This window comes from Ceratotherium simum, chromosome 4, assembly GCF_057802395.1.
Source record: "Ceratotherium simum simum isolate JZ-2026a chromosome 4, ASM5780239v1, whole genome shotgun sequence".
Lineage (NCBI taxonomy): Eukaryota > Metazoa > Chordata > Mammalia > Perissodactyla > Rhinocerotidae > Ceratotherium > Ceratotherium simum.
In genome coordinates this window covers 41,883,651-41,908,389 of record NC_141903.1, presented here as the reverse complement: position 1 = coordinate 41,908,389, position 24,739 = coordinate 41,883,651, and the positions used below count along the sequence as shown (strand labels likewise).

At 49.0% G+C, this 24,739-nt stretch overlaps 1 protein-coding gene across 1 annotated transcript in view; it reads right to left on the bottom strand.

The window, feature by feature from the left end:
- The window catches only part of FSTL4 (follistatin like 4), a 398,184-nt gene that overhangs the window by 11,581 nt on the left and 361,864 nt on the right, over positions 1-24,739 (bottom strand). The window contains exons 8-13 of the mRNA XM_087430303.1: positions 21,828-21,948; positions 9,815-9,976; positions 9,281-9,415; positions 8,291-8,317; positions 4,902-5,020; positions 22-171 (exon numbers count right to left, since the gene is read on the bottom strand). Of these exons, the coding sequence (XP_087286429.1) occupies positions 22-171; positions 4,902-5,020; positions 8,291-8,317; positions 9,281-9,415; positions 9,815-9,976; positions 21,828-21,948 (714 nt within the window). The remainder of the gene's footprint in view (positions 1-21; positions 172-4,901; positions 5,021-8,290; positions 8,318-9,280; positions 9,416-9,814; positions 9,977-21,827; positions 21,949-24,739) is intronic.

Here is a 24,739-nt window from a genome sequence, read left to right as displayed (position 1 = left end):
CCCTCCCTTAGAGAGATGTACCTGTAGGACTTTCTGGGCTTGAACGTCGACCACAAGGACTCTGCTCAGGGCAGGCTGGGCCACGTAGATGTACCGGTGCCTGACATTCACTGCCGATGCCCACTGGCATGGCTGGGTGGCATCTCCTTCCCCTTGAGGACAGATATCTTCCTGTAAGGAGATAGGCTGCCATATATCTTCTTAATTCTCTTTTCCCCTGACATCTCCAGGCTCCCTCTCCCCTCCTCTGTCCTTTCTTCCCTCTCTTAGAATCCTTTGGATCCACAGAACATGGCACATGAGCCCTCTCACCAGCTTTTCACTTCATATCCCTTTCATCTCTCACTTCCTCCTACTACTTCTGAGGCTGTAACTCCCTTTGTGGTCATCTCAACCAGCAGCTTCCAGCTCCATGTTCTTCCACTCTTGTGTGCCACCTTCCCCCTCTCCTCATCCCCATCATTTAAAAAAACTTCTGTCACTGGCCGGGCTTCTGAAAGAGTTACCTACACTCTCTGCTTCCTCACCTCTCGTGTGCTCCTTAACACTCTGGCTCCCATCCTCACCACAAAGCAGGCAATGTTCTCACTGAGGTCAATACTGACGCCTCAGTTATTAACCCCCCACCATCATTTTATTTGAACTTTGGGCATCATCTGACACTGTAGTGACTATTCGTTGGTTCTTCTTCCTCCATCCTACCCCAGAGGCTGATCCTTCTCGGTTGCTCAGTCATAATCAGTTTGCTGATCTCTGTATGTCAGAGGGCTCAGGGTTCACTCCTGGATGACTTTTTTCCTCTACAGTCCACTCCCTTTGTTAATGTCATCTAATATATGGCTTTACCTGCAGTCTACATGCTTATAACTCCCACACTGATATCTTTAGCTCAAGCCTCTTCTCTGAACTCCAGACTTATACAGCCAACCACCTAGCTCTACTTGGTCCTTTAATGGCCATCTCAAACTTGTAAGTCTAAAGTCAACTCTCAATTTTACCTCCCAATCGTGCTCAGTCCATTCAAAAAATGGCAGCTCCATTGTTTTACTTCCTTAGAGCAAAAACTTTGAGGCCATCTTTGACTCCTCTTTTTCTCCCCATACCCTCAGCCCTCATCCAATGTATCAAAAGTCATTTTAGCTTTACCTTCAAAATATATCCAGAATTTGACTCCTTCTTACCACTTCTACCTCCATCACCTTAGCTCAAGCCCCATTACCTGTCACTGGAGTACCTGCTATCATATCCAGATTGCCCCTTGATTCCACCCTGGCCTCCTCCCACCTATTCTCGACATGGAAACCACAGGGATCATTGTAAAATTTAAGTTAGCCCCCGTTACTCCTCTTTTCAACACCCCCCTCCCCAGTAACATTCTTTCTTGCTCAGAATAAGATCCAAGTCTTTCCCAAGCCTAAAGGCCCTATACACTCAGGCTCCTGCTACTCCCCTGACCCATCTCTGGCTTGTCTTTCCCTTACCCACCCTACCCTGTGCACACGGCGTGCTCATTCTTCTTCATTCATGCCACACTCTTGCACCAGGGCCTTTGCACTGGCTGTTCCCTGTGGCTGGGATTGCTCTTCCCCAGATATCTACATGGTTTATTCTCTCATATCCTTCAGGTCTCTGCTTAAGTGTCATCTTATTGAGAGGCCGTCTTTGACCTCATCTAGCTTAGCTCCCCCAGCACTCCTCACTGCCTTACCTTGCTGCATCCTTCATGCACTTGACTTTGTGCATTTATTTGTCTATGCTTCATCTCTCTTCTTTCACTAGATTGTAAGCTCCTTGAGAGTAGGCTCTCTGTCTGTTTGGTTCACTGCTACATCCTTAGCACCTAGTACAGTGCCCAGCACAGAATTGGCACTTAAAATATATTTGTTGTATGAGTAAATGAGTGAAAAATCTGACCTTCTTTTCCCTTGTCTTCCAAGATATACATTCCCACGTTTTTCCTCATGACGCTGACCCAACTCTGTTTCAGTCTGCTTTGAGGTTCCTCTTGGTCTGCCTGGTAGCTGTTGATGACCTCCAGGGTTCTGTTCTAGGTGCCCATCTCAAATCACCCACACACACCCTTGGTGATCTTGTCTAGCCCCCTTGGCTTTTTCCAACACTCACATGCTCGTGGCTCCCAGATCTGTGTCTTGAGCTCAGAACTACCTTCTCCAGTTCCCACTTGGTTCTCTCACAGCCACCTCATCCTCAACCATCCACACCTGAACTGTTCCTGCTCCTTCCTCTGGGTCTTCATCACCATTGGTCAGCCAAGTGTAAAGCGTGAACACCATCTTTGATTCTTCCTGCTCCCATGAACTCACCTCTAATTAGTCACTGAAGACTACTGAGACTATCCCCTAAATCTCTGAGATCATCTACTGTCCATCTCCACCCTGTTTCTCTCCTAGAAGACTGTAATAGCTTTCAAACAGCTTGCCTCCTTGGACTCTCGCCACTCTGTCATCACATTTAATCCTCATAATAACCCAAATCTGCATATGAGAAAACTGAGGCTCAGAGGGGTTAAGTAACTTCTCTAAAGCCACCTAGCCTGCTGAGTGACAGAGGTGAGCTCTGAACCCAAGTCTGCCTAACTTTGAAGCCTGTGCCCTTATCTATTAATCATGCTGCTTCCTGCTGGACAAAGTTGACATTGAATCCAGCAGAGAAGCTGGAAAGGAGATGCACCAACCTCCTATTCACCCAGCACTTTAGAAAGAGAGTCATTCCATTGTAACCCTCCTGTGAGGTGTTTGGTGTTTTCTAGATGAGAGCACTGTTATTTGGGACTGTTCCACAGCTCACCATGGTCTTGTGTTGCCTGAAATGTCTTAGGATCTCTCTTACTGTGTCTTGTTCTAGCTTCTTAGGAAAATTGAGTCCTGGTTAGGATTTGAGAGATTTCCCCAAAGCTACAGTTTAGCTTATTGCAAATATATGAGAAATTGTGCCAATGTGATTGGGTGCAATTATTTAAACTTAACTGCTAGCAATTAACTAGGACCACTCCTTCTAGATTGTTTCATGGCTATTAATGTGGAGGGAAAATTCATCAGAGGTAGCACTTTTAAAAAAGATTAATTCAAATGAAATAGCCTGGAAAACAGCTGTTTCCAAGCTACAAATTTGAGAAAAGCAACAGCCTGAGATACACCAACAGCCAGCACAGCAATGCAACAAATTTGTTTAGGAACTTGTCTGGGCCGAGCCCACTGGCTTCATGGATCTAAGCCCGTCACTATTCACCAGTTCATTCACTGTATGTCCTCAAGGAGGGCACGTGGGGGCTTTTAGATTACTCTTTTGGGTTAATGCCATAGTTCTACCTTCAAGTAGCTAGGGTTTAGTGGAAGAGGTCAGATCCCATGCAAGAAACCACCAATACAAGGCCAATTGTGTTACCAGTGGGAGGGACAGAGCCCTGGGGTGGAGTGGGGTGGGGTGGGGAAGCACAGCCCTGAGGGATGCCTCCTGACAGCTGGGTCTTGAGGGCTGGAAGGGCTTTCCTAAATCTGCTACCAGCAATCATCTCTTCTGCCTCTGCCCACTGCATGTTACGTTGACCCTTTCTACCTGGCCTCATGTTTTGTTCACAGCACCTGACACTCTGGGCATTCATGTGTTTCATGTTCTATCTCCCGGTTCTTTGAGGGCCACTGGGTACCTCCAAGCTCGCCTCATCTATCAACTGGTTGAGCATCCCTTCCTTTCGTAAACTTGGCCTTCCTTGGGTTCTGTGACCCATGTTCTCTAGGCTTCCTTAAAGCTACTTTTGCCTGCCAGAGCACACAGGCCCCTCCAGCTCAACACTGCCATTTCCCCCACTGCCTTGTGGATGTTTCTGTGCATGTGTCCTATGGGCACCTCAAACTCAGCCCATCACAGGCTGACTTCATCTGCTTGACTCAGAGCCTATCTGTCCTGCTCCCGGGGTCCCCAGCACCCAGCCCTGGGCCTGGTATGTGGCATAGGCTGGGTAGAGTGTTAGAGAATGAATGGTGACCCCCCCAGCTTGCTCCTCCTCCCGTGTGAAGGGCCCTCCCCTCCTCCTAGCAGCACTCTGGATTACCCTCACATTCCCTCTAAAATCTGCTCAATTCTCCCCACTCCCACTGCCACTGGCTTAACCCAGGTCACCACCCTCTCTCCCCTGGATAATGACAACAGCCTCTTCACCTACTTCTGTGCTTCTAGTCCAGGCCTTCTCGCCATTACCCTCACTGAGGCCCTGCACATGTTCTAAAGCAACCTGATCATGGCCGTCTTTCACCTGAAATCCTTCATGCATCCCAGGGCTTTCAGGATACCATTAGAACTCCCCGGCCTTGACCCTCACCTACTATCATCCTAATCTTAGGCCCGTCCACATCCATTCTTCCCTCCAGGCATACAGAATATTTGCGGTTCCCTGAACGTGACACGATGGTTTATGCCTCCATTCTCCATGTTCATGACATTTCCTCTAGAAACCCGTCACCAATTCCTACTGATCTTCAGAACTGAGCCCAGGTACTACCTGCCCCAGGAGCCCTCTCTGACTTTGTCCTCCCCACGTCTGGAGAGGCCTCTCTCCTCAATGTTCCACTGCACCTTGCACATCCTTCTCACGGCACCTGTATGGCAGCTGTCTGTTCACATTGCTGTCTCCATCATTTGACTGTGAATTGAGGCCAGGAATCCATCTGAACACTCTAGGCCTCACCTCAGGCTCAGTGCATGGAATGAATGCGAGTTGAAACTCAGCCTCCTATGTTCCTTCCTCAGCCTTGGGACATATTTGGAACCATGCTACATATAGCAAATGGAATTCAAGAATCAAGTGGCACACATGGTGAAAGACGGGCTTTTAGGACTTGGTCTGTGTGTGATGGAGACATGCCGTAGGCACAGAAACTTACGTAGCTCATGAAGATTTTCTCAGTGGGTTTGAGATGCCTCTGGATCTCACAGTCCACGGGGTGCAGGATGACAATGCCATCATCGGAGAAGACGTAGAACATGTTTCCCACACTGAGGCCTGGGAGGAGCAAACACAGCCAGGGTTATGCCCCTTCTAGCAGCTGACCCCCAGGCAGGGTCACATGCCACACTGGGCACACATGAAACCTGCAGTTTGGGTGCATCTGGTACAGGCACAAAGTGTGAGCCCTGGTCGAGGTTGGGGATGAGAGGTGAGCAGGTGGTGTGCGGGGAGCGTGGGGAGAAAGTGCCCCGAGGGCCATGAATCAATATAGCACATCAGCACTCTGCAGTTCCCAGGCTGTCCTCCCAGACATGCACATCTACCCTAGGTCATCTAGGGCTGGCCACCAACACAAGTGTTCAAACAAATGACAGCCTTGGACTTGACGTACATCTGATCTTTCCTGTTCTGAAAGGCAAAGCTTCCCTTGGCCATTCATCATTGACTAAAATCAGAAAGGATCAGATGATGCCAAAATAGCAAAGGCTCTTATTTTTAAACACATTTATGTATAGCGCCACTCCCTGGAACACGGGGTCCCAAGAATGCCGTGTTCTTTGTCCAAACTTAGTCCTGGCCTGTCTGTGCTGGCGAACCTCTCCTTCGAGACAGCTTCCTCCAACCTCTGCCCCTCCAGTTGCTCTGCGGCAGCCCCATGCCAGGCAGCAGAGCCCACAGCCTGGTTGTGCCTGCCTGCCTGCCCTGACCCGGCCCAGGGCTGTGGCTGTCTGGAGAGAATAGGCCTTGGGGACCAGCTAGTTCAGCCTCCTTATTTTAAAAACAAAGAAATTGAGGTCTGAGGTGGGGAGGGGCTTGGCTGAGGCCACTTACCTTTGTGCCAGAGCCAGGGTTAGACCCTGAGCCCAGGGCTGTGTCCCCTCACTCTGCCTCTCCACAAAAGATTAACAGGGCACAAAGAGGTAAGGTTGGACTTCTCCCTCCCCCTCCCCCATTCCCTTCATTCCTCTTGAAGGCAGAATAGTAAAAAGATTTCTACAGATTCTAAGAAAATTAAATATACAGAAAACTCGCTCTTTCCTACCACGCTGTGGAAACCAGTATACTGACTTAATTGACTCTCTGGATAAGTTTTTAGTGAGTTAGAAAACAGTAAAACAAGCAAACAAGAATTTCCATTCCATGGGCTTCCAATGACTCTGCAGGCAGTTTTCTGGGCCTTGGGCCCTTGGCGATGGCATCAGTGCCTGTGCTCATGGTGTGGACGGAGGTCCCTGACTCCATGACACAGCCTCAACTGCCTCTGGTTCTGTCCTAAGAGTGGCTCCGGGCAGGAGGGTCCCTGCCACTGCGAACAGCTTGACCCCAGCTTCTCAGAAGCAGCTAACACATGGGAGCATCTGCATAGGTCCTAATGGGAATCCTGGGGTGCCAGGCGGCCTGTCCCTGAGAGCCAAATGAAGCTGGCTGCCCGCGAGTGCCTCATCTTGGCTCCCACGGCATCCCAGCGTTTGGAGCAGGGCATGGCAGCACGCATTTGCTCTGACCCCATCTATCTTGCCCCCAGCAGGACCTTCTCTTCTGTACACTCACACCCGGTAACCTCTCTCACTCAAACCTAGGGGCCGGAGGGGGTCAAAGTCCCCGCAAAACCATAGACCTCACAGGAATAGCCTCCTGGGGCTTCTTGGAAAATCATTATGCTGAAGGAACCAACATAAGATGGAAAGCTTAAGAGAATCCACATGGGGTTTGCAGCTGTAGCTACATTTCAGGCTGAGCCCAGTGCCTTGTTCACAGTCGGCAATAGAACGTGAGGCTCAACAAATACTTGCTCAACAAATAATTGACTTCACAGGAGACTCAGCCTCGTGATCCAGCCCCCTGGGAGGTTCTATCTGAGTTCAGCTTCCACTAAGGGGGCTTGAAGGAGCTTTCTATGCTTTTGTGTGCGCTCATCCTCTCATTTCTCCTATTGAGATTTGGGAGTGCCCTGTGGCCTCTTTGTTTTTGCTTCTGTATTCCCCTGTCTCCAGGCCTTGAGTTTTAGCAGTGAAGGGTACAAGCGGCTAGGTGTCCGGGCATGTTGGAATTTGCTCACTGCTGGATTGTCCAATACTAGTGCAGCACGGGCCAGCCCTAGGCCCTAAGCCCGCTGTGGGTCCTACGTGGGCATTTGGGCCTCTATAGCCGCATTTCACACACCCCAGGGCCTCCTGCATTTTTGCAGGTCTCCACTTTTGAAACTTGAGTACCTTTGTAGTAAACTCACCTTAGGAAAACACGGCCTCTCAAAGACACAGAGTGAAAGCCCTCTGTGTGCATTGTCGCCTAGGAGCTAGGTTCAGGTAGCATCAAGGGACAACTGTCCGTGATTAGTGACTGTTGCTAAGACTTGTTCTTCTGTGGATTCCTAAAGCCTTATGGCAGCAATTCCTCATTTTCCAGCCTCTGCCTTTGTTTTGCTCCAAGACTTACTGTGTGAGCTTTAGTGCCTGATGTTCAGGAAACTGTTCTGAGTATGTATATGCATGCGCATGCTAGAGTGTAGTCATGCAAAGTTCTTGAGGAAAGTATAAGACAGGAAATACGTTGGTTTCTAAAGAGGGAGATTTAGTGCTTAACCCTGAAATCACATGTGCATTCTGTTCTCTCATACTCCACCCCACCCCCCAACTGGAGAGTAAGTAACCCCAAGGGGATTCGGACTCTGCTCTGGTGAAGGGGTTCAGAGTTGGGGCTGGGGTCCACGCATGCACACGCACCCCAAGCTTGACTCAGGCTCTCTGATCGAGCTCCCATATGTGCCTGCTGTGTTTTGAACCACATGAAATTGTATTAGATCATTTTTGACGTAAAAAAATGGCAATTTTGTATGGCCCAACCTAATATCTAAAGATTGTCTGATAAATACAAATCAAAAATTCTGCTCATTAAAAATATACATATAAATATTTACAGAAATCATAGTAATTTTTTTCTTCAGCATTTCCTCAAAGTATGCACTGACCCCCAACACCAATATCAGCTACTTGAAAAAATTTTAAGGCCCAGATCTGACCAGGAACCTCTGCCAAGTAGTCTGCTTCAGTGGAGGTTTTAAATAGCTTTAAATAGAAACTTTCCATTTTTAAGTTCTAATAGACTAGTGTCCATTAAAGACATTAGTAGGTTTTAAATCTGCTTCTCAGTGTGTGCCACTTGAGTTTGGGACTGACCCACCCATCTGATTTGGCATGTGGACCCCACTTGTGGGGACTGCTTGGTGTCTGGAAAAGCTAATGGTGGCTCATGGAGAGATGGCCCATTATGGAACCAGGAACACACATGATCAGAGGCACAACACAGAACAAGTTAGTTTGGTACCTTCCTCTCGCCATAGGATGTTTGCAACTGCAGCAGCAGAGAATCAGGAAAGTGGGAACAAGATTGAGGAAAGGGAGAAAAGAAGAAAGCAACGTCAGAACCTTCACTGTAGTGATTCAATGCATGAACACACTGGTATCTGGTCCAGTGTGTATAGAATCTGCCCCACTCACTGCCCCAGCAATGGTACTTGGGAGAAACTCCAGACAGGGATGAATGCTTCCAGGTCTCAGGACCCTTTCGATTGCTAATGAATCTTTGAAATCAGGTCCCAGGATCACAGAAGCTAATGGGATTCTCCAATTCTGTGGATGATAAAGAGTGAGCAACGTCTCTCCCAGACCTCCTGGATTACTTGCAGGAGCATGCTGACTTCCCACTCCTAGGAAGACCATCTGAAATACTTCTGATTATCTCCTTTGATGATAAAGACTTGGCTTGGAGTCTCTGACCAAGGGAAAGAGACCATGTCCAACAGCCATGTCCATGAAATCACACCCGCAGACCCACTTGGGGAGCAGTGGCTACAAGGAGAGCACACAGCACACCAGGTGGGCTATAATCCCTGGTGTAAAGGCGTGTGTGTGTGCGCGCGCGCACGTGCCAGTTCCTGACCATGGTGGGGTGGCAGCACCTGGTGGGTGGATAGTACAAGGAATTTTGTGGATGAGGGGCAGAGGATCCAGTCATACAGCAAGTAGGAAGCAGAACAGGGGCTGGAATATGCGAGCTTCCTTGTGGTCCTGGTTCTGTCTGCTGTCCAGAGAGTTTCTCTGTCTATGTTTCCAGAGTCGTCTAGGTTGCTAGGGGAAGGTCTGTTCCCCTCTGAGCACCCTTTGTCCCCAGCTTTGAGCACAGAAGGATATGGGGTTTATCTCGTCTTCAGAGGCTCATGGTTGGTGACTATGGCCCTGGTCAATTAGTTCCCTCCTTGCCACCCGACACCCCCCAACCAGCTCAATGAGGACCTCAGAGGCAGGAGTAACTCACGGGTCTTTCTAGCCGAGTCTTCAATGAAGAGTGAGGAGATATCTTCGTCCACACCCACTTCATTTTTGGCAATGCAGGTATACGCCCCTGTGTCTTCATACCGAACACTACTGATGTGGAGTTCACTCCCATTGGCTGTAGAAAGGACAATGCTCAAGGTGGCCTGCTCAGCTGGGACCCCCACTCCCTCCCTCCCCATTCCCTTCACAGGGCTATTGAGAGTGTTGGCATTAAAAACACAGCCCCTCAGCAGGGCTGAGGGCAGCCAATATCCCTGATATATGCATAGGTAGGGTAAGAACAGCTGAAATGAACTGAGGGGGACCTAGGACCTGATTGACAGCTTCTCATCATTGCTCTCAGAAAGCCCACAAGACCCATGTGAGCCCACATAGCAGAAAAATTTGGGGAGACATTTGTTCACTCCCAATGTGTCTTAGAAACAAATCACGCCTCTCATTTCCATTCCTGGGGAGAGTGTCAGCTTGAACTTGGTGGGAATAGAGACACGGAGACACCGAGGGCAGCTCTTACCTAAAAGAGAGAGCTGTTTTGACATCTGGGTTGAGATATCCACACCATTTTTCAGCCAAGTGATTCTGGGCATAGGAATGCCCTCTGCATGGCATCTCAGACTGGCCGCCACCCCAGGCTCCTGTGCCTGGGTCTCCGGATAGACGCGAATGACTGGTGGCACTGTGGGTGAGAGTCAGTGCTGGTAAGAGAAGGCTCAGCTGGCCTTGGCCCATGGTCCAACCCTGAGACCCTGATCCAGAGGGGTGAACCGACAGGCAACTCTGGGGTTCTCTTTGTAACCAGCTTACAATCATCCTGTTCAGCAACGCAACCCCTAAAAGAAAGGGCTATGAAATGGATTGCAGGCAATAAACACGTCAGCCTTTGTACCTTGTACCGTTGTACCATTATTCTAAATATGATCAGAAAGACATCCAAATATTTAATGCTGTTCAGTTGCTACACGTAAAGAGCAACAGCCACTGAAATTTATTTCTGAATGAATAAAATTCAGATATATTATTTCTGTTATCAGAAAGTCATTGGACAGGGGCTTAATTTCTTGCAGGAAGTGCTTCACAAAGCACTTATGGGCACTGACTGGCAGGGCTACTAATTACATCACTGTTCCAGCGAAGTCCATTGATTTTCCAGTGGGTCATTTTCATTTCTCCACTTCTTACCCCCTGGAACACGGGGGAAAGGCAAGTATACCCTCCTTGGCTCTTGACTCAGCCATGGGCCCTGGCAGTCAAGTTCAGGGCTGGGGACGTGACCTGGCCCACTTATCAGATGAGTGTTGGGGACAAGGCTTCAGCACCCTCCACAGACCTCTGGCCTTTCTTACATGGCCTGTCTGTGTGGGAGGCAGCTGGAAGAAGTGAAGATCATCTGGAGGATCTTCTCTCCTAGCCCTAGCTCTGGGCCCAGGAAATAAAATAATTATCATTTTTAGTGAATTCAGGGCTCGAACTTATTCATACATTTTACTCCACATAGTTCCAGAAAGGGTTTGTGAGCACTGACGTAAAGGCACCTGGATATTAAACTAAACAAAACAAAAACATCGCACAACTTTTGGGAAGCTGGGATATGGATTCTTCCTGGAGCAGGCAACTACATTTTCCCAGAGTTATCTGGAAGCTCTTATTTTCTGATAAAAGAAAGCGTCCCAGTACATTAGGAGAGAGAAGATATTTCTTGGGATCAGAGTTTAGAACAAATTGATGCTTATGTAGAAGGAGGTGATGGTGTTGATTCTGGAACCTGAGCAAGATTTCTACTGATCTGTGCTTGGGTGGGCAGAGGACAAAAGAAAAACTTGCCTCATTGTGAGATATGGACTCTGCAACTCCTGTCAAAACTCCTCAGGAGGCTGCTAATAGTCTGATCAACTCAGTCTGAGTTTCATGTCTCCTCTGGTTGACCTGTGGGGCAAAGTTGGGGGGCTGAGGAGAAAGCCAAATGGACAACCTGCAAAGGGCATGCGGGATCCCATCTTCAGAACGGCCCCGAGCTGTTTTCACAGCATGAGCTCAGAGGCACCCTCTGCCAAACCACACGGAGACCCAACAACTGTAAAATCTGAGTCATTTCCCCAGTTTCTCATTGTTGGCAGCTCTGGGGGAGAGTTCCAGGGTGTGGCAGAAAGGCCTTGTCACAGATCAGGCCTCTGGGGATGGAGGAGGTATGTGAGGCTCTAGCTGGGGCATATCTGGAGGGCTTCTGAGGATGTCAAAGTGGATCTCCCTGCCCTGACTCCCTTTGGGTCAAAGAGGAAAGAAATAGTAACCTATCTAGGAAACTTCCCTATACCCTGCATTTGGCAGAAAGAGGAATGGGGTTTAGGTTGAATAGGTAGTGGAGTTTCGGTCAGGAGGCTGTAATTCAAGAGCAAAGAGATAGAACTGGGAGGCCCAGGAGCACTGGACTGGTGGGGACATGGTGGCCAGGACCTGGGGCTAATGATCTTGGGCTCTTGCTAGATCACTGTTTATTTATACAAGCCTGCTGAGCAACCACAGAGTAAACCTCAAGACAGTGGGGGAAGAATCAACAGAGATGGAAGCAGAAACAAATGAGTCAAGGAGCCAAAAAAGAGTGGAACTGATAAATAAATCTAAGAGCTGGCTGTTTGTAAAAACCAATAAAATAGCCAAATTTCTGGCAAGTTTGATTAATGAAAAAAATAGAGAAAGAACACAGAGGAGATAAAACAATATGAGAATATGTATTCAATTATGGGTGATAAATGTGAAAATCTCCATGAAATGGATCATTTAAAAGGAAACTTTAAAGTATCAACATTGAAAAAAGAAGAGAATATTAAAAACAATTTTAAAGCGCTACTTTTCGGTTATGCAAGATGAATAAGTTCTGGAGATCTGCTGTGCAGCACAGGGCCTATCATCAACAACACTGTATTGTGCACTTAAACATCTGTTAAGAGGGTAGATCTCATGTTAAGTGTTCTTACCACAAACAACAACAAACAGAAAAACAAAGGGACATAAGGAAACTTCTGGAGGTGGATGGATATGTCTATTACCTTGATCGTGGCGATGGTATCACAGGTGTACGCATATGTCCAAACTCATCAAATTATATACATTAAGCATGTACAGTTTTTTTGTATATCAATTATACCTCACTAACGCTGTTTTTCAAAAAAAGTGCTACTAATCCAAAAGACAAGTTCTTTAGTACACATAAGGAATGAGCGATTCCTAGAGCATACAACCGAGAAGATGTTCCAAATTATATCTGAAGCTAGTATAAGCTAGTATAACCTGGACACCAAAACCTGCCAGAGAGAGCACAAAAAAATGACTACAGAGCTATCTCACTTAGGACTAGTTATACCAAAATCCTCAGTAAAACATTAGCAAATCAAGTCTAGCATGGTATTAAAAGAACATATTGTGCCCAGGTATAACATGTTCCAATGGCTATTAGGAAACCTAGAATTAGTCATATCCAAAGTCAAAAGCAGTCAAAAAGAAAAATCATTTGATTCTCCCACTAAACATTGAAAGGGCCTTTGGGAAAAAAATCAAAATTCATTTCTCGGGGGAAAAAACCTCAGTAAAACAGTAATAGAATAATATTTTCTTCCTACAATGAAGAATATCTCTATAAAAAGAAGAAACAGCACCATTCTTTTCAGAATGGTGAAACATTAAGTCAGGAAAAAAGAAAAAGGAAAAAGGAAAGGAGGCAATGTAAGACCCAGCATTATGCTGGATGTTACTGTCAATGGAAGGCAAGAAGTGAGAGGTACAAATATTAAACAGATGGAGAAAAATGATATTTTACCTGGACATGCTCCAGATAATGAACCAACAAGTAGTAAGGATTAATAAGTGAGCACAGTATAGAGGCCAGTGCCAAAATATACAAAATTAATACCTTACTTATATAACAGCAGTGACCAGACAGAAAATACAGTGGACCTAAATGAAGAAAACTATAAAATCTCACTGAAGACATAAAAAAAGACTTGAAATAATTGGAGAGGTACATTCTTGGATAGGAAGACTTACTATTGTTAAGAAACAAGAGATTGCAAATTAAGCCATACATTTAATCTCATTCCAATTAAAATCAATTGGTGGGGTCTTGACAAAACAATTCTAAAATTTATCTAAAAGAAAAAATATGCAAGAACAGCTGAGGAAATTTTGAAAAACGAGTGATGATTGTCATTTTTCCATACCACATATTGCAAGGTATTACAATACCAAATGCTGCAAAGCGGGCAGGGGGAGGGAGGACGAAAGGTCTGAGAGAATTCCCATCTCTGAGTTCGGCACCACATTAGTGGTCTTGATTGATTTTACAAAGCTCTGTCAATTCAATATTGTGCAGTCAAATTTATTAAATGCCAACCAAGTGTCAGGCATTATGAACAGAGCAGCGAATAAGATCAGCTACCTTCATGGAGCTTTCTGTCTCGGGGAAGGTGATTAAACAATTAACTGTAAGTGTGATGAGCATTACCAGAGGAAGCTTTGGGGGCATGAGGACAGTGGTCTGGGAAGACTTATCAGAATAGAGCAAGATCCACTCTCTCCACCTGACAAAGGAACTACTGACCTTCCTTATGCCTTTGGTGCCTGCCCCTTCACTCATGGTAGATTTGTCCAGTGAACTAGGGACTCAGGAATGGGCTTGGTCTCTAAACTGTGGTCTGGCCTCCTTAGTGAGATGGCAAGTGGCTAGCACCAGCCTTGAAGACTTGCCTTTGCCTCAGCCCTGAACTTGGATAGGAATCTGTGGACCCATGAAGTTTTCATACTTGAGTGTGTATCTGAATCCCCTGGCGAGGTCTTGTTAAAACAAGGCTGCTGCAACACCAACACCCACCCTGTGCACCCCCCCCCCCCCCCCCCCCCCCGCCGCCGTCTGATTCTGGGCTGGAGGATTTGCTTCTACTTATCAGGTTCCAGGTGAGACCCTGAGTCAGCCCTGACTTGGGAGCTCTTGCAGACCAATTCAGGGTTAACTTTGATCTGAAATGTGTGGCACTGTTCTAGAACAAAATGAAATCTGCCTGAAAGTCAAGGGTGTGGAATGAGTCATTCCTGTAAAAATATATGACTATCTAGTAAATGCAAGACACTGGGGCCTCCATTGTCAGGGGTTAAAAGACTGCTCACATATGCTCAGAGTGAGAGGCACCCTCTGCTGGCCTTGAGGTCTCCAGGAGCCAAAGTCACCCTGGGGGCTAAGACTACTCCTCCCTTGGCCTCCGTACCTCCATCAGCAGGACTACAGAGGGGGCCTCAGACCTCTGCATGCTCCATCTCCCAATGTCCCCTCTCCCCATTCTTGTCCCAACTCTCCAACTGGGGATCACAGGGACTCTTTCCCTCATGCCCTTTATTCAGGATCATGTCAGCCTCCACAAGAAACCTAGGCCTCTGGAGCATCTCTTATCCCCAAAGCCTTCTGTTGTGCCTTCTGGAACTCATGTTCTACTATCAGCAAATTGTCCTATATCCTGAAACTCGTTTATGAATGCTTCTTCACCTTCTTGCTCAAATGGAAACCCATCGACACTGCTTCCCCTCCTCCTGCCACTGGATTCAGCTGCGAGGTGGGGCAGGTGTCCTTCTTGGCCCTTATTCTCCTTCCCTCTCCAGAAAAACGCTCAGTTTTGAGTTTCATGTCATGCCCAGCCTCCTCCCTAGATTCCATCCCCTCATGTTGCTTCAGCACTTGTCTCTCACTGCATCAGTCCCCCCTTTTCTACTGGATCTTTCCTATCAGCTCATAAAATGCTTTTAATTTCCACCTTGGAGAAAAACCCCAAACCTCTCTTTACCTCACCCCCTCATCCCAACTCTGCCCCATTTTTCTCCTTGGAAATACCTTGAAGAGTTGTCCATTCTTGGTCTTGGCGGCTCTAATTTTTATCCTCCATCTCTCCCTTGAGCCAGTTCCAGACAGACTTTTCCCCACCACGACATGGAAATGACTTTTCTCCGGGCCACAGTGACCCCCCCCCCACATGCTGACCCCCACACAATGGCCAGTTCTGTCCTCATCTTCCCTGGCCCGTCTGCAGCATTTGGCACAGCTGTCACTCCTCCTTAGCCCCCAGAAACAACACTCCTACTTTTCCTCCTGTCTCTGTGGCTTCTCCTTCTCCATTTTCCTTGCTGTTTTTTCTCATCTCCTAGGCTCTAAACGCTGTCATGCTCGGTGGTTGGACATTGTCTATCTGCACTCACTCCTTCGGTGATCTACCCTAGTCCATTGACTTTAAATACTATCCACGCTACGAGGCATCGGAGATTTACATCTCCAGTCAAACTTTCCCTTCAGCTCCAAGCTTATATACCCACTGGGCTGCACAACAACTCCCATTTCTCATGTCCCCACGGGCTCCTGGTCTTTCTTCCCAAAGCTGCTCCTCCACCCTCCTTCTCGTCTCAGTAAAGGGCCGCTCTACTCCTCCGGTTGTTCAGACCAAGATCCTTTGGAGGCATCTTTGACTTTGCCACCAAGTTGACAGTAATGTCACCTTTTCAGTAAGGCCTTCATCTGCCATCCTATCTAAGATTTCCACTTTGTGTCTAACTCTCCTTATCCCCTTCTATTTTCCTCCTTAGTACTTCTCACCCTTTGACAGGCTCCATGAGGACAGGGACTTTGGTGTCTTCATTGCTGTGTTTCTAGTGCTTAGCCTAGTGAGTGGCATGTAGCAGAAACCCAATCAGTATTTGTTGAGTGAATGATGATTACACTGAGACCTGAAGGGTGAGGTGGAGTTGGCAGCAAAGAGGGGGAAGAGCATTTTCAGCCCAGAAAAGAATCAGTGAGCAGCAGGAGTCAGGTGTGTTGGGGGAACTGAGAGGAGTTCACAGGGCTGGAGCACGGGGGAGGGGTGGGATGATGAGAGGAGGCTGGGAGGTGGGAGGGACCCAGAGCACGGTACACGTGCATGCACGTACGTGTCTGTAAGCACGAACTGTGGGCTCACGGGGACAGGAAGCTGCTGTTGCCCCTCTGTGAACCAGTGGCTCAGGCCTCCCCTCCTATTTTCCCTGAGGGATTGGGGAGGAGGATTCTGATGTAGCACAGACAGGCCAGCAGCAATGGCTCTTCCGACAGTCCTGGCCCCCCTGGGCTAGAGTGGGACCAGGCATCCCCTGGGTCTTCCCAGCTCAATGGCCTGCACAAAGTAAGGCCTTGTGACATAAAAGGCAACCCTGGGCACTAAGGCACTCCAGAGAGAAGCCCATCTTGCGTGACCTGACCACTTGCTAAGGTAAAACTGGCACAAAGATGTTAAAAAAAAATCACCCCATCAGTTGGGTGGGAGCTCACCCACTGCCTCCAAGACCAGCCTGTCTTCTTCATGAGTGATGAGGCATCTGCTGAGCCTGCAGCGGGCATGGAACAGGCCCCAGGCTCTGAGCGAGCACCTATTCACTTCAGGCAGAAGCTGTGGCTCCTACTGAAGCCAGAGCTCTGGATCCTGCCATGACAGGGAGGGCCTGAGAACCCTGAGCAGGGAGGCATCAAATACCCCGCTGCCCTTGACCCCAGCTTGGATGGGTTGTCAGAAGAAGTTCTGCATGTTCATTTTCAAGAGACTGAGAAAGCATCCGTCCCTTCCCAGTGGAGGCACAGCTTTCTGCAGCAACAAGGCAAGGATCCGAATGTTTTTCTTGGGCCCTGATCTCCCCTCTTCTCTTGTGTTAATTCACACTAAAAATCCTTTGAAATCAATATATCCTGGGTAAACACATTCATTTTCTTTTACATTTGCAAAACCATCCAGTGAAAACATTTGAATACCTAACACAGAGGCCCACTTTCTTTGGGAATCATCGATCATTTCCAGGGTGAAAGGCAGCATAAATATGTCCTAAGTAAGAGACACATTCACAAAAGTATCAAGCTGGAGTAATAAACAGATTCGAGAGATTATTATTGTGTTTTGAGGAATGAATTGCTACGTGTCTGAACTGTGGGGAGGTCAAGGGTGTTTTTAATTTAATGGATTAATCATTTTATGTCTGAAGTTCTTGCTCCTTCCTGTGAAAGCAATGCAGGAGGTTTGCATGAAGTTATAAATCATGTCAGTGTTTGGGCCTCATCTCTAGGAGGCCTGGTCTATGGGGAAGAAGTTATACTAATAATCTGAGAGAAGTAGTAGTTGCCTGGAAGGGTTCCCTTTAGCCAACCAGGTCAAGACAGTCATGGATGGAGAAGCCTCAGAAGAGGGTGACCCAGCCTGTACATGCGGTCCTGCCCCTGCCAGGGAGTGCGGCAGCTCCAGGGAGAAGAAGTCTATATTTTATTCCTGGCTTGGCAAGTTTCTCTGGGTCTTGATTTTCCCATCTGCATAATGGGTTGGAAGCTCTCAGTGGGGCCACCAGCTCAGACCATCTGTGTCCGCCAACTACAGTTAAGTATGGCCTGAGACAAACCAAAATCTCCCCCAAGTCTGTCCACCTTGGACTTTGAACTATATCCGTGCCAGGCATTTTCCAAGCATTTTACACACATGATATCTCATCAGGCCTATAAGGCAGGAGGTACTATTGTTATTCCTACTGTACAGGTGAGTTTAAACGCCTAAGACTGTATGTCAGGGAAGTACCAGCACTAGGACTTGAACTCAGGTCTGTCTGGCTCAGAGTTCATGACTTGACCCTTTGTTGGAGGTGTTGCCAGCTTGGGTCTGCACTGTGCCTGGGGTGGAATAACACCAGCCCAGCTCCTGTTCCCTGGAGTGGTATCTCTGTCTTTTGGGCCCGCAGGCCACACATTGACTCCCCAGCACATTTGCTGTTCACTTGGAGTCTTCTGAGCCCTCAGAGAAGCAGGCAACCACCCAGGGCCCCCTCTCCTCCCTTCATCATTCTCCTATTCCTGTCTTCCCTCTGAGGAGAAGCTAGCTGGAGGAACGGACACAGAACATCGCTCCCTGTCTGTGTGTCCTGGGCACTGCCTCAGCTCAGTAAGCCACAGGCCATCTGCCAGGCCAAGAGGGGCCCAAACTGGACCTCCAACGGCGCTGCTGGGCAACCGCGCGGAGATCCACCCCAGCTGCTCAGGGCCATCTTATGCTTTTGACTCATGCTTGGGATGGATGGCGAAAAGGAAAAATCCCACAGATGAATTTGTTACTGCCTTCTCACTCCTTCCTCAGAAGATTCCTTAGCAAGGCAGCGTTCCGTCAGTCCTGACACTGACAGTGCCTTCTCGGCTCTCCTAGGCCCTCCTGCCTGAGAGCTTTTGGTACCAAGCCGACGCTGGCAAAGCTCCTCATGCCCACTGCCACCATGAGCCTTCCACAGCAACCCAGCCCTCCTGGGCCTGCCTCCTGGGAGCTCGAGCAGCATCTGGAGTCTGCACAGTGATCTGCTGAGCCCGAGCTGGAGCTGGATGACCAAGCCATGCAGTTCACCAACCTCAGTCCCACTGAGGGCAGGGGCCAAGGCTTATGTTCACTGCTGTGGGTCCTTCATCAGATTCTCACTAGGCCAGCTGTTTCTGATCAGGCCTGAGCTCAGCACTGGGGCAGAGATAAATGAGGCAGGGTCCCTGTCCCATCCTCTATAGTGTGCAGCCCACAGCAGCTCAACATTGACCTCCTGCCTGACCACATCTGTATCCCACATCTAGATTCTCCAACAGCAACAACACAGTGCCCCACCGGAAGCAGCAGGGAGGGCAAGGCAGGCGTCAAGAGTCTAGGCTTTGCAGTTGAGATCTGTTCTGCAGTTACTAACTGTGGGGCTGGGGGTCCTGGGCAAATCATCTCTCTGAGCCCCAGTTCCCTCATCTGTGAAACAGGGATGGTGCGCAGTAGGTATTCAGTAAATGTTACTATCTTGATTGTGTCTTTCATACCATTTGATTTTCAACATCTTCCCATCTTCCCACACAGATAAGACTTTTTTCCCTCTCAGTCCAACACAGCAAGCTTACCTTCTGGAATACTTTGAATACCTTGTGTCTTGTTCCAGGTCAGCGGTCAACGGACTTGTGTCTTTGGGAAGCAACACTGGGCCTACTTTAGTATGGGCTCCAATAAGGGAGCTGTTCAACGGACTCAAATGCCACCCCCAGTGCCTGGGAGTCAGCCCCCCCCAGGGGCCCATGGAGCTGGGCCCTCCAAATGGCCTAGTCCAGCTGTGTGGGAGCCGAGCACAGTGAACCGACTTAATGAGGTAGAAAACCCACCACAAAACACAGAGGTCCCAGCATGCTTCCTCTGACTCTATTGATAGCACTTTGGCTAGAAGAGAACTCTTAAATCTCTCAGCAATTAGAAAATGGATCTCAAGTGGCCTCTCTTTGGATCTTAGCGGGAAGGTTTTGCCCTGTTGAGACTTCCTCTGGGGCCAAGAGCAGTCTCTTCAGTTGAGACTAAGCAATTGCTGGGGTGGTGGGTGGGTGGTAGGAGGGGGGGTCGGAGAAGTGGGGGTTGTGGGTGGTTGGGGAGGGCTGGAACAGAACTCTCCACTGCCAGCTGCACTCTCTACTTCTCACCTTGGGGGAGGAGCCTGTTCTCTACTTTGAGCCCAGCAGCACCTCATGAGGGTGGTGGGCCTGGTCCCTGCTCCAGGATTCAACACTGGGAGTGAGGAACTGGCTCATCCATATCACGAGCTCAGTTTCAGAATTCTGGGGGAACACCGGGCAGAAGGGCCCTCTTAGCACCAGGGACTTGCCAGTTACTATATTAGGGCATTTAAGACCACAGAGTCTCCTCTAGAAGCCAGAGGTGAGTACACGTGCACACCTGTGAGTTACTCAGGTTCCTAGGCAGGTGGCTCCCTTCCCCTCCTCACAGATTTGCTTTGGAGGAAATAAAGGGAACAAGGCTCAAGGCCTCTCCTTATGCCGTCAGTTCTTGTGAAGTTGGGCGGGCAGGATGCGAAGGGCTGGACTGAGGATCTGGGAATATTGGTGGATTTCCCTTTTCCAGGCTTGTCTGAGGATCCCAGGGACCCAGAGCAAACCATGTGGAGTTGTTTTGCAACCAAACATTCACAACGTTGTATGATGCTGGGCACCACGTGCCAGTTGTAGATGGTAAAGCCCTCTTCACACTGCATAGCACATACTCTGCCTCTGGAGCGGCCCCGGCTTGGGCAGAGGCCAGACACTAGCTGCACATTAGACCAGCCTCTGAATCCCAGCCAGGGTTCACTCACCCAGGGGGTGTTATAACTAGGAACCCCTGATTATTTCTGGTGAAATCCAGAGACTTCATTCTAGGCCTGGAATCAAGCCAACAAGCACAGCCATGAAACCCCAAAGGATAAAGTTCATCCCAGCTCAAGGGAAATACTAATAATATACGGCTTGGGCACGTATGAATATAAAAATCCCTAAAACATCCTACAGGGTAAATGCAGAGGCAAGCTGAGCTCACTCAGTTGTCCATAAATGGCTTGTCACCTGAATCCCAGAAGTAAGCGAAATTGAACTTCATGATGCAAATATTCTTGACACCTTGCTCACTTTATCTCAGAGCAGAAGCCCTGAACACCCGCTGGCACAAAGGCTCTGGGGCTGACTTGGAGCTTCCACACTATTTCCTGATGCACGAACACCCTACTCAGGCCTGCTCAGTGATGCCCAGTGGGGCTTGGATGGACGAGTGTAATTTCCCCGGGGCGATGATCTGCCGTGGCACTGTGACGGCTTGTTTGTTCTGATGGCTGGAGTGGACAGGCTGGGACAGCCAGCAGTGTGACACAGAGGTCAGAGGACAAGCCCTGGGTCTAGAATGACACCACCTACTGATGGTGTGACCCCAGGCAAGTGACCTTACCTAGAGACACATCCCTAAAGTGGGTTAAAATATATTGACAGGGAGAGTCCATGTGACGTATTAGCACAGGGACTGGCCACAGTAAGCACTCGGAAAATACTGGCTATTGTTAATGTTGCTGTTCTCATCAAGAGGGTTAATTCTTCCCAGTTTCTAGGAGTCCTGGCAACAGAGGGGCCTGTGAGAAGCAAAGAAAACCTCCCACACCTGCTCAGGTTCTGTCTTGGCTTGGCCCAAGCTGAGGCTCGTGGAGCCTCTTGGGGAGGAAGAAGGGAACCAGTGCCTGTTTGAGGAAGCAATGCCCCCCAACTGGACAAGCTATACAGGTCCACACCACCTGGAAGAGCAGTGGAGTGTTTTAGACAGTGTCTGCTTCTCACTGGATCCAAGACCACGGCAGCTTGCCATCGCCGTGACACCTCTAGGGCATACTCCACGTTCTACAGGGGCCTGCTGGAGCTTCAGCTGCGGAGCGTGACTTGTCCAAATGACTCACTTCCCTCGCACCAGGATTCATGTCATCAGAGGAGGCTTTGGGTGAAGCCGGACAGAGAAATTAGTGGGCAGGCTTTGCCCTTTCCCCTCCGTTCCCCTTTACTTACGAGAGAGATGGGGCCAGATATTTCTTTAAGAAGACAGAATACGGGGGTGGGGTTGGGAGGGTTGTTCTGAGCAGCATTTTGGGAACACTTTGAGGGGATGACATGCACGGAGCCATTTACTAACCATTCACCTGCAGGATGTGGGTCTGGAACAGCTCTTCATGGCCGGAGGCATGGCAGGTGTAATTGCCCATGTGGATGGTGGTCACCTTGGTGATGTAGAGGGAGTCATCCTCTCCGAAGTCCTGCACAGGGCAAGGAAGACAAGGAGATTGGCATCTCTCTCGAGCATGCTGGGAAGGATAGCCAGTCTCCCAGTTTAAACAGAAACCCTGCAACTGGGAGAGATTTCCGTTCTGCCTGCCCCCTTGCTCAGCCAGAGCTGCCTGCAGGGCTGCGCTGGCCTGGGCAGCAGGAACTCCATCTGTCTTCCATGTTGCTTGCCTGGACCCTGTACATCCAGTTAGGGCCACGTTCACCTTCTCTGGGAGGCCCGGCTTGAACACCTTCCCCAGTATACTCCCTCTCAATTTCTACAACTGGGCTCACCTTCCCCTCCTGTTAATCTTGCCCCTGCTTGGCTCGTTTCCTGGGCTCTGGTCCACCTGCGGAGAAGCTCTGGCGGGCCGCCCTCCTTTAGAGTCAAACTTTTCTTTTTTTTTGGTGAGAAAGATTAGCCCTGAGCTAACATCTGTCGCCAATTTTTTTTTGCTGAGGAAGATTGGCCCTGGGCTAACATCCGTGCCCATCTTCCTCTACTTTATATGGGACGCCACCACAGCATGGCTTGACAAGTGGTGTGTCGGGGCACGCCCGGGATACGAACCAGCAAACCACAGCCACTGCAGCGAAGCATGCGCACTTAACCCATACGAAACGCCACTGGGCCAGCCCCTAGAGTCAAACTTTTCTTAAAGAGCCAGATAGCAAATATTTTCGGCTTTGTGAAAAAAGCCATAACAAGACATAAGTTAATGAGTATCACTATGTTACAATGACATTTTATTAAAAATAATAGGTAGTGGGCGGATTTGGCCCAAGGGCGGTAGTTTGCCTACCACTGATTTAGATCCCACCTCTATCCCAAAATAATTTCAGGCAGCTTGCAGAGGTCTGGATAACCCCAGAGAAGGGAACGGAAGTTCTGGGGAAAATGGGCAAACAAAAGACAAGGGCAGGGACATAAAAGAGGGCCAAGAGGGGCTGATGCCAGGGGTTCTGTGAGAAACGGCTCAGTAAGCCTTGTCCCACAACCTCTGCAGCCTCACAGTGTGGGATCCTATGGGGCCAGTGCTAGGGGAATGATGGGCAGGAGCAGGGTTTGACTGGTCAGAGTCCCTAGTGAGCGCTTGGGCACAACCCCACCCCACACCACCCCGGGCCTTTTGTGTCAAGGCTGTTCTGTGGTCTCTCCAGCAGAACGGGCACAATGCTGCCCCCGTCCAGGCGCCCGCTGCAGACGTACAGGGGAATGGAATTACCCAGTGCTTCAGGGAGACCCCTCATTAGGTTTGACCTTAGCTAGCAATGATATCCGAGGTGTGGTGCTAGGAGCTGATGGGACAGAGGACGGCCTGGCTCACTAGGGAGAAACGGGCTGTGCGGTGCTGGCCGCGAGGAGTGATGGGGCGCTGGGACTCAGGAGACTCAGGTTTTAGCCTGAACTTTGTTGCTGACCAAATGTCCCCTCATCCCTCTGGGCACTGGTTTCTCTACCTCTAAGTTGTGGACAATCCATATGCCCTGTCTGCTTTACAGATCTTGGGGAGATCTGGCAAGACAATGCCCTTGAATATTTTCCAGTGTGGGAAGCGTGACATGTATGGGGGATGCTACTTTTCTTGTTATTATTAACAGAAGATGCAAAACTGCTCTTGACCCACTGGAGACAACACCAAACTATCCCTCCTGCCATTCCCCCGCCCTGTCCGAACTTCCCTTTCCCACAGAAGCAATCTAGTGGCAGGAGGGAAGGAAGGCCACCAGTCAGTACAAGGGTTGTCCAAAGGCAGCACAGGGCAGCTCCTGGTCCTTGTCGCTCCAGCTCTTGGAAACACTGACCCTCCGTCTTGCTCACATTCCGGAGGGCTTGGCCACAACCATTTTGAGTCCTTTAAAGATGCTTTCTGGCTAATTAACCCAACGAGGGGGTGCAGGCCCAGAGTCAGGCTCGGGTTAGGGCACCACCTGGAAGGTGGAATGAGGACGCTTGCAGCCTGCTTTCAGTTTCAGGGAAAAAATATCGAACAGTGCACTCCCAGTGGAGTAAAATTATGAAGGGAGCTGCCGGGACTCCGTGCGTTTTCTCTGCAACATTGCTCTGCTTAACAAAGCCCCATTCCTATCACTCTGTGGAAGCTTCAATAATAAAAATAAAACACCAGATAGCTGATTTGTCCCAGGTCATAGAGTCATAAAGGGTTCATACCTGAGTTGCTTATGAAAAGGTAATGGTTACTCAATGCTGGGGCTGACACATTTCTAGTCTAAGCTGTTTTCTGTGTCAAAACCTAAGTCTGGAGGAAAATATATTTTGCTTGGAGTCTCAGTGGCAGAATGGGCTCTTGAAAGAGGGCTGGGAAGCTGGGTGCACCCCCACCTTGAGAGCCCCTCAACACCTCACTTGGTTGGTTCCAGGACAGACTCCATCCATCCCAAAGGGTAACACCAGAGCTCCTAGCAGGGAGGCCGGTGCTGGGGGCCCTCTGGCATTGATTTCCCCTCCACTCTACCTTCCTGAGCCTTCACGCACACCACCCTTCCTCACGGGAGGCACCTTGAAGCCAGTCTCGGGTTCTGGCACCCTCTGCTCTTGTTGCCACCTCGATGGGGTTGTGTGGTCACAGGGACCACAGCCTCCATCAGGCTAAGTGCCTCAAGGCTGGGGTTCCCACAGACCAACTGCAGAGTGATGCCCTGGTAACAACACCAGTGCACAGTCTTCAAGAGCTAACTGTGTGCCGGGAAACCAGACATACAATGCCTTGTTTAATCCTCAGAAAAAAACCCCTGAAAACCACAAAACCAAACAAAAGC